The sequence below is a fragment of the Fulmarus glacialis genome, unplaced genomic scaffold (genome assembly GCF_000690835.1).
Source record: "Fulmarus glacialis isolate BGI_N327 unplaced genomic scaffold, ASM69083v1 Scaffold44338, whole genome shotgun sequence".
Lineage (NCBI taxonomy): Eukaryota > Metazoa > Chordata > Aves > Procellariiformes > Procellariidae > Fulmarus > Fulmarus glacialis.
The window spans coordinates 2,731-12,242 of NW_009227133.1; the positions used below are offsets into that span (position 1 = coordinate 2,731).

Here is a 9,512-nt window from a genome sequence, read left to right on the forward strand (position 1 = left end):
GCAGAGTGAAGCCTGAAAAGAACACAGAGCAGGCTTTCCAGGTGATGTTTCAGGAATGACATAGACAAGAAAAGTACAGACATAGTTGATTCTTCTTTGAGATAGAAGAATAGAGGTCCTTTTCAATCCAATTTTTCTATGATTTTGTTTTTCTACGATATTGTTTTCAATCTTCTACCTAAAGTCTTCTCCTGCATAGTTCTCTGCCTCACATTTTGGCCATCCTCCCAGTACTAAATGGCAAGTTCTCTAGAATAAAAGATACACAAAAATATGTAATTGGCTATTGTGTGACACGTTACTTAATGCATGTGTAATGGCTTGTGGGGCTCCTGAGCGGCTCTTTGTCTCTTTGACAGGTACCATCCACCTCCGCATTCCCGAGTCCTCCCCAGTTGGGACAGCCATTGGCAGCGTCAAAGCCACAGATGCAGACACTGGAAAAAATGCAGAAGTAGAGTACAGAATTATAGATGGCGATGGGACAGATATGTTTGATATTGTGACACAGAAGGACACGCAGGAAGGCATCATAACTGTGCAAAAGGTGTCTATTAGCAACATTCACTGAATGATTTTGGTGTCAATGTTATGCCACAAATGTTCATTGGAAAAAAGTGCTTAGATCATATGATGGCATGTTCTAACTGCTTAACACTTGCAAGCATCCCCATCAGTGACTGAATGGTACTATTCCCTTTTAAGATGAACTGGAAATAACAGGTAGTAACAATATCTGAGACACAGCATAGGTTTAAAGCATTATTGCCAGCAAAGTATGTAAAAAAAGGACCATCCCCAATGTGTTACTACTAATTATCTCTGATTTCAAATACAGACTTCTTTAGTATTCATGTAACCTATTTTTTTCAGCAAGCAATATGCAGTTCACTCACTACTGAGAGACATAGGTTTTCTTTATCTAGGAGATTCTCATCAACTTTGGTGACCAGTGTATGCCAGAACACAAACACACTCACGGAAGCTGAGTTGCAAGCTATCTTGTTTGTTTTGTTCCGGTTTCCAACATGTCAGCTGGCTAACACATGAGCAGTGAATAATGATGGTGTCCCTGTTTCAGAGCTAGCTTTACTTCTGTCCTCGGTCTTGCATCTCAGAACACTTTCAGAGGTGTAATATCTCACACTTAGAAATGCCATTTTCCTGCTCCTCAACAATTTCCCTTCCAGAAGTCCCTCAGTACTTTTCTTTGGGATTTTGAGATGTGTTTCTAAAAAGTTCAAGCAGTATTTGTAAGATAAAACACTGTTTATATTAGCTTTTTAAACAAACCTCTATAAGCTTAGAATAACGAATTACACACTACTATAAAATATATCTCCACGTCTCTTGCTAAAGGCAACCAAGGAAAAGACAAGTTCTGCAAAGATCAGAGTGTGTTCCTTTTTAATCTCTATGTTCTTCTATGCTCATAGTCAGCATTGTAGTTTACCTGGGAAGGAACGACAATACGAAGTTTGGGGCCCGATGTTTTTCCTTTTCCTAGAAGATTGCGAAGGCTTCTCTTGAGATGCTCCTTTCTTGCTTGCTTCAGATTTTTCACACAGACTGCTATTATATTAAATCAATACAGTCTTGAAAAAACAGTCTAATAACTGGATCGAGCATAAAAAATTCATAACTTATAACACAGCAGCTCCAAAAATGTCATCAATAAATACTAATAAACAAGATCTTCTCATTTTGTCATTAGCAATCTGACACATTTTGCAATTTTCAGGATGTTTTCTCATATTGACAAATATGTAGCTTATTTGGATAGCACAGACAACAGCATTAACTAGCAAGGAAGAAGATATGTTCAGTTTGTTCATTTATGAAAATATTCTCTTTTTCTTTATTATTTAGCCACGTTGATTGTCATTTCTGTTTTCAATGCTGAATAACTACAAATAGCTGGTGTTCCTTTACTGAGCCCTTAAGTTACTAAGATTGAATTTAATAGCTGCTGCAAAATAACTTTTTCTATACAAGGTTTTTCTATACAAGTTCTCAAAGACAAAATAATTGCTTTGCCACAATTTCATATATTTGGGCAACAGTTTTGTTCATTATTGGTGATATGTTGGAATATGTGTATAATCCACAAGTTTTATATCCATATTTTGGAGCGTAGCCTGAAGAGATGTCCAAACTGGATGTGAATATACCAGTAGCAAGTTAACTACATCTGCATGGCGCACCTTCTGGCAAATTAAGCCAGCTAATTAGAATAAAGCAGAACTAACATGGCTTCTTTGCTTCTAGGCTTGAAGCCAGCATCCCTTAACAGCAGCATGCTGCACTTTATAGACACACCAATAGTCTCAGATCTAGCTTAAATAGCAGCACTGTGTTCCATTTTTCAATTACATTCATAGATATTCTCCCTTCTGCTCTAACTACTTTTTTAAAACAAGTTTGGGGCAGTGGGGAAACTCATTCTTTCACTGGACTGCATCTTTCTGCTCTTAAATAAAATATTTAAATTTGTAGGCTGTCACTCTGGCATCTTTCATGAACATTAATTTTTATTTAAAAGCAGTTATGCAGAAAAAACAAGTCTTCTACCACCTATTTTGATGAATGAAAACCACCAGTTTGGTATCTCCCTGAGATTTTGGGGGAGTTAATGAAGTCGTCTTTGTGTCAGAAAGGTAAATTCTCAGCTTGCTCATTTCTTCAGTATCATTAATTAGCTAACACTTTTTATCTATGACAGTTAGAAAAATTTGAAGGAATAGAAGTTTTTTTCTATCCAAAATGGTTTCTAATTATAACCCTGAACCTTTCCTCATTCCATTTTAAAAAGGAACTGCTGACAAAAATGTCAAATCTATTTTGCAAAAAAAATCTCTGATGTTGGATTCATTAAATTAAATGAAAAGGAACAAGATTAAGCTCGTACTATTTCTCTAGATATAGAGAACTTTGACACACACACCCTCCTTAAAAGAAACCTAAAACATTCCTGATATTAAAGGCCAGCTACATTTGTTTGACAATAAGGATACTCAGGCCATTTTCAGTATCTAAGAGTTTATAATATTTCCTGAGAATTATTAGTATTAAGTACCTTGGTTTGAATGTCAGTACTTCAAGTCTGTATTTCAAGTATTTTAAATGCTTATATGATTGTTTCAAATCCATACTCTTGTGAAATAGCTGCAAAACTCACTAAATAATTGGTAAATTTGCACGGAAAATCTTTTTGTCATTGGTGCTACGATAATTCAAACAATATTTAGGAAGAGAAACTTCCTCTAAAAACAATGGAAATTTCTTACTAGAGAAAGTGATCCCTATGCTGTGGAAAATTTGAACTGTATTGGGGTTCCCCCAACCCAGGGCAAGATCTGACAAGGCTTGAGTCCTCTTCAGTTTCCATTATGTATATAAGTCAACGTCTATCAATATGTAATGTAATTTAATAAACTTTATCATTGTCTTCATTTTTAGCCACTGGACTATGAGACGAGACGACTTTATACCTTGAAAGTAGAAGCTGAGAATACCCATGTGGATCCACGCTTCTATTATCTTGGGCCTTTCAAAGATACAGCTATTGTGAAAATCTCTGTAGAAGATGTAGATGAACCTCCTGTTTTCAGCAGGTCTTCTTACCTTTTTGAAGTGCATGAAGATATTGAGTTGGGGACAATAATAGGAACAGTAATGGCACGGGATCCTGATTCGGCCTCAAGTCCGATAAGGTAATACTCCAGTCTCTGTAAACACGTCATTTGGTAAAGAAATTAGGAGAAATAGTAATACAACATGAATTTTCACGTATACATTGTACACAGGAAGAAGATGCTAATGTTTTTTCCTGTTATTTATTAGCGTCCCGGAGATAGACAGAATTGAGAATTATGCTATCAGTAAGCCTCCGAACACCTCAGGGAACAGCCATTCACTTGCACACAAGAGACACAGGAAATGTTTTCTAGTACTTCAAATCTCAGAAAACTTACAAAATTACACATTGATTTCAAGTAGGCTCTTCAGGACTACTTCTTGCTTCACACTGTGAAAAAGTGTCAAACCAGTATATGGCCCAGGAAAGGGACAGAGCTTTCTAATGCTTCCTCAGGTCAGTCCTGGGAAGTATGCAGTGCAGATCTCACCTGCTCTGGTTGGTGCCTCCTGCTTTGCAGGCTTGCCAGAGTGATTGCTATACAGAATAAAATTATCTTTGTGCATTCTCAAATACCCCAAGAACTTAGACATTGAAAGATTAATATCTTAAAAAATCTTTTCTATATATACTACTAGACGCTACATGCTACATCACCTCTAGCTAAATGTAGTAAACTATATTTTGGTGTGGGTTTTTTTGTTTTTTTTTCTATAATGCATAAGCTTTAAGAAACAGGTAAGACAATGCTGTCCAAGTTGGATGTGTGTTGTCTGAAATACCGAACAAAGTACAAAAATTACATTCTGGCAAAAGAACCTTATTTACTGACTTTGAGTCAATTGTCACATACTTCTTAATGAGGCCCAGGTGGTAAAACTGGATTAGAAAATTAAACTGAATCTAATTTTCTCCTATGGTGATTCGTGTGTATGAAAAAGATAGGAGATAACACCAAGCCTCTAAAATTTAAGAATATATCAATAACTTAGCATTTCATTTTTATCCACTCCAATTGCATGAGACAACTGACAATTTTAGTAGTTATATTTTCTTAATCGTGACTGGAAAAAGAACAAACTTGGAGATTTTGCTCATTTTGTTTCTAATACAATTTGATGAATTGAAGAACTGTGGCAGGTATTTCCCTCATCGCTATTATTTACACAGGGTAGCAATCTAAAGATTATTTTATATAATTTTTTTATGTTCTGTTGATGTTTCTTTCACTCTCCCACAGAACATAATTTAAAAGAGGCAGGTGGAGCAAACCAATAGTAATAACGGTAAAGAAATTTCTAAAAAATTGAAAGGGACCATTGAGTCTAGATTTAGTTTGCTTGAAGAAAAAAATTGAAGACATATGTGATAATGCTCTTCATAGCACAGTCATTTCTTTTAGCTTTCATTTAATGCTATCTAGTTGAAGACAAGAACTTTAAAACAATTTGCATAGCGTAGGTCAAATTCTCTTTAGTATTTGCTCTGTTCCTCAACTTTCAAAGCAACCTTGTATATTCATTCAAAGATTACCTAGGATAAGTTTTTACATGCCTTTACTTCTTACAATATCAATATTAAATGCAGAGTACTGTGTGTTTATCCCAGAAGTGAACAGCTAACATTTAAACTAAAGTATTTTGAAAGTTGTCATATTTGGAAATTAGGGCAGTTTGTATAATACTTTAATACTGTTATGAAGAAAAAATATTACAGCTTCAGATTGTAGAATTCAGCTTTCCATTTTTTTTCTGTTTAGCTGTTATTTTAAAATATTAGTTTCTGTTTATTAAAATTCTGTATAAGATAGGCTTCCTATAAATTGAGTGCCAATAGCTTCCTGTTGCACTAATTTCTATTTCTGTTCAATGAATGTGGAGGTATTTTCTGAAAATAATAATTTTGGTAGCATTTGCTGGCCATTAGAAGTAATATGATGGGGTAAAAGTATGTGCTTATCTCCTGGCTATTATCAAATTTAGTAAGTACTGTAAGTAAAAATAGATACACTTGATGAACTGTTTAGATCACTCATAAAAGTTCATAGAAACATGAACAATACTGTACAAGCATACTAGCAGACTTTTTTGTTTTTAATTTGGCCCAATTCTGCCAGGTAGTTAGATAAATGTTCTGTACTTCACAAAATCCTACATTTAATTCCACATCAAATGTTCAATCCTAACTTTGAAGGCAGAAAAAATGGAGGAAAGAGCAATTTTCTGATTCTAGTTTGACATTCTGTCATACTGTGTTAGTAGAAGTTTTGTTTGCAGAAGTACAGTAACTATAGCAACATAGAAGGTCCTTTAACATCAGTATATTCATGAAAGTGCAAGTTCTGCACTGTGAACTTTAACTTGACCTCTAGTAAATTAATATATCCTAAAGTGTAGAAGCTGAGCTTATAACAATACTTTTGAAAAGCTTGTAAATTAGCTGTCGGTCTCAGTCTGAAGGAACAGTACATCAAAGGCAATTTTCCTTTCAGGACTAAAACAATTCTTTAATTATTATATTGAAATCCTGACTTATTTTTTATGATTCTCATATATGTCTATAAAAGCTCAGATGATCAAATTTTACACTACTGCATCATATTTATGAAATTCTTGCAATTTTTTTTCCTCATTCTATGGAACTAACCTTGAGAATTTTCTTAAGTGTTTATAGAAACTAAATATATGTCTTCTCAAAACTAACCTTTGTAATGTAACATATAGAACCTAAAAGCTGTATTGACTTGTTGTGAAATATAGGCTTTCTTCCATTTTCTATCATTTTGACAATACTTTTTCTTTCGTTATCATATTTAGGTTTTCTCTGGATCGTCACACTGACCTTGACAGGATATTTAATATTCATTCTGGAAACGGGTCCATCTATACTTCTAAGCCACTTGACCGTGAGATATCACAATGGCACAATCTTAGTGTTATAGCAGCTGAGATCAGTAAGCCAATTTGTCTCTGTTTCTTTTCAGTTTTCCTTAGCCTGCAAAGTTACAGCTGTGACTTCATGAGAAAAAAACTCCCTTCCTTCCCCCCCGCCCTGGACAGGCCCCCTTTCTATTAGATATTCTGGGAAAATAAATTGGGGGGATCTAACAGCAGCTGTCTCCTCATTGCTTTTTTCCTCACCTACTTCACCATTGACCTTTAATGTCCAAGTTACTTCTGAAGTGTGTCCCAATTAAATAATAACACTGGAATAATTCTGTTTTCTTCCTTTTCTTTGAGGACAATGACATGATTTTGCTGTCAAAGTAGCAGAGTTCAGGATGGTAATCTATGGTTTTGTCTCTATGGTTTTCTTCATTTCCTTAGAAATAATTTCATTATCTCTTCGTATGGTATCTACACCTACACCTCTTGGAATCAGTACAGCTTACAAGTTAGTTTCAATTTGATCCCTAAGCTGTAGCATTTCCTGGACTATTTAAATCAGCTCTCTGTACATATTTTCATGTTAAAAGTACAAAGAGGAAAGCAGAGATCCTCTTAAACCTGCTACATTATTGAGATTAACTCTAATCGCCCGACAAAAGATGTTCAAAGGGACAAAGGTCTGATCTTTGAAATCAGCTAGTGAGGATCACTTGCTTTCAAAGACATTGGTTATTTAGGCTTAATTCTACATCAGTCAAAAAAAAAAAAAAAAATTGCTGATCAGCAGTGAAGCATGGCTGGCAAGAACTACACTGCAGAGAACTAAATGGAACATCGTGTCCAGCCAATTCACCACTCTTAGCCTGCCTGGCCTCATTTCTGTAGTCCAGAGCAATAGGCTGGTTGTATCAAGCATACCCATAGCTGTACCTTTTTTTTTTAAACCTTTTTTTTTCCTCTTGTAATGCATGGTCCTGAGCTTACAATCCTTCATGGTGCTGTCCAATGTTGTAAGAATACTTTTCAAAAGTATTTATATAATGAAAAAACTTAGTATCCTTGTATGCGTATATCATAGTGCTAAACTTATTTCCTTGTCACGATACTTTGAGCAAAATTTACATTCTGGACCTAGTTGGAGTAGCTAGCATTCTCCAAAGAGGTACATTAGTTTTGGAGAAAGAAGTGAAAGGGGAGATTAGATTTAGGTCTTTAAATCTTTAAAAATATTACCTGTGAAGCACGACACAATGGGACAGCAGTGTTAAGACTAGAACTCATTTGGAAAGTTAGTACAAAAATGTAAAAGGCTATGAAAAACAGTGCCCTAAACCTGCCATTTTAAACAACTCAGGATGTCAAAAAGATCCACATCACACTCTTTAGCAAAGGTGTTATTAATAACAAGTGAACTTAATGCCAGCTACTCCTAAACGTTTACTGTTTTATTTGAAGCAGTTTAAAAAGGGGAAAAAAAAAAAAAAGTAATTTTGAATCATCTCTACTGTTACTTATTCTATTCCATTAAGGTTGCAAAATCATAACAGTATTTAGCTACCAGCCCGCAGAATTCCAAGAAATGGCTGCACTTTTTCACTCCCAGGCATTATTTCAGATTCTTGGTATGGCAACTAGGATCAGCAAGTGGGAACAGGGACACTTGTATTCCTGAATTAACCTATACTAATGAGAAGGCACTATAAATAATACTAGGGTTTTGACATTTGGCAAGGGGGAGGTTACTATTCTTGTTTCGTAACCTAAGGTCTGAAAATCTACATTCGTATTTTTTAAGGCAATTTAAATATAAAAACTCTGATTCTAATAAATTCTTTACCAGATTTTGGGGGGGGATACTTTCATTGGCTTTGTTGGAATTTCTCCCTATTTATTAAGGCACAAGGGAGGAAAGTCAGGCCGGAAAAATTTCCAAAACATGTATGCACAAAGTCAATGTCTTTTCTGTGTAAAACAAAACAGATCACAAATAATTTGAAAATTAAAAATCAAAACCTTACAGCAGAATAATACTCTTGAACCCACCAAATAATCAAATTTGTCATGATAGTAATAGGCATACTTTTCATATGCTATATTTGCATAGATTATTAACAGTTGCAGCCCTTATTTTCATGTAAAAGCTTAATTACTCACTAGACGCCAATACTTTAATATATTTTTTACTTTAAGCAAAACATCTCCTTATTTTTCAGGAGGCCTGATTCTTACCTGGTATTAGTTTGTACGTTAATTTTTGACCAGTTTCATACCTAATCTTGCATGTCTATTGCTCATGAAATTTGGAAGAAAACAGAAAACTTTTAGTAGGAAAATAAACTCATTCTTCTTCTTTCTTCTCCTGTCAGACAACCCCAAAGATACTACTCGTGTACCTGTCTACGTAAGAATTTTGGATGTTAATGACAATGCCCCACAGTTTGCTGTATTCTACGATACTTTTGTCTGTGAAAATGCAAGAGCTGGACAGGTATGCCTTTGATGAACACTTTCCACTATCCAGTTTTGCCACGGCACTCAATTGTAGATCATTCTTGCCTGTTGCCTGGGAGAAATCATGTCCAAAACAGCTTTTGAAATATTAAAAATGAAAGCAAAGTAGCTCTATAGGTGAGGCTTAGAGTGAAATATCAATATATTACAACAGCATCAGCGTGTGAATTACCACTTTTCTTTACCTAACCCTGTACTACTGTTAAATCCTGACTAGATATGTCCAAGAGACAAGATCATGATTAGTTTTGTTGTTATCTTTACAAAGTAAAATGTTATATGTAGCTACTAAAAAGTTTGATCTATATTTTCAATAACTCTCAAATAGCAAAATTCAAATCTATTTCAATCCATGCTGATGGTGATTACAGACATCTACATCTGTCACATCTTTTTTTTTTTTTTTCCAGTTGTTAGGCTTATCTTTTATTATTGCACCAAAAACTTTTGAAAAGAAAATACAAAACATACATTTT

The 9,512-nt window shown here is 34.7% G+C and overlaps 1 protein-coding gene across 1 annotated transcript; it reads left to right on the top strand.

Annotated features, from left to right (window-relative positions):
- Positions 1-316: 316 nt before the first annotated feature.
- On the top strand, positions 317-9,013 carry LOC104080612 (cadherin-10-like; the record flags this gene model as incomplete). The annotated part of the gene is made up of 4 exons (XM_009583055.1): positions 317-547; positions 3,460-3,713; positions 6,454-6,590; positions 8,892-9,013. Coding segments are annotated over exons 1-4 (744 nt in total), but the record flags the coding sequence as incomplete, so codon positions are not given.
- Between the last annotated feature and the right edge of the window lie 499 nt (positions 9,014-9,512).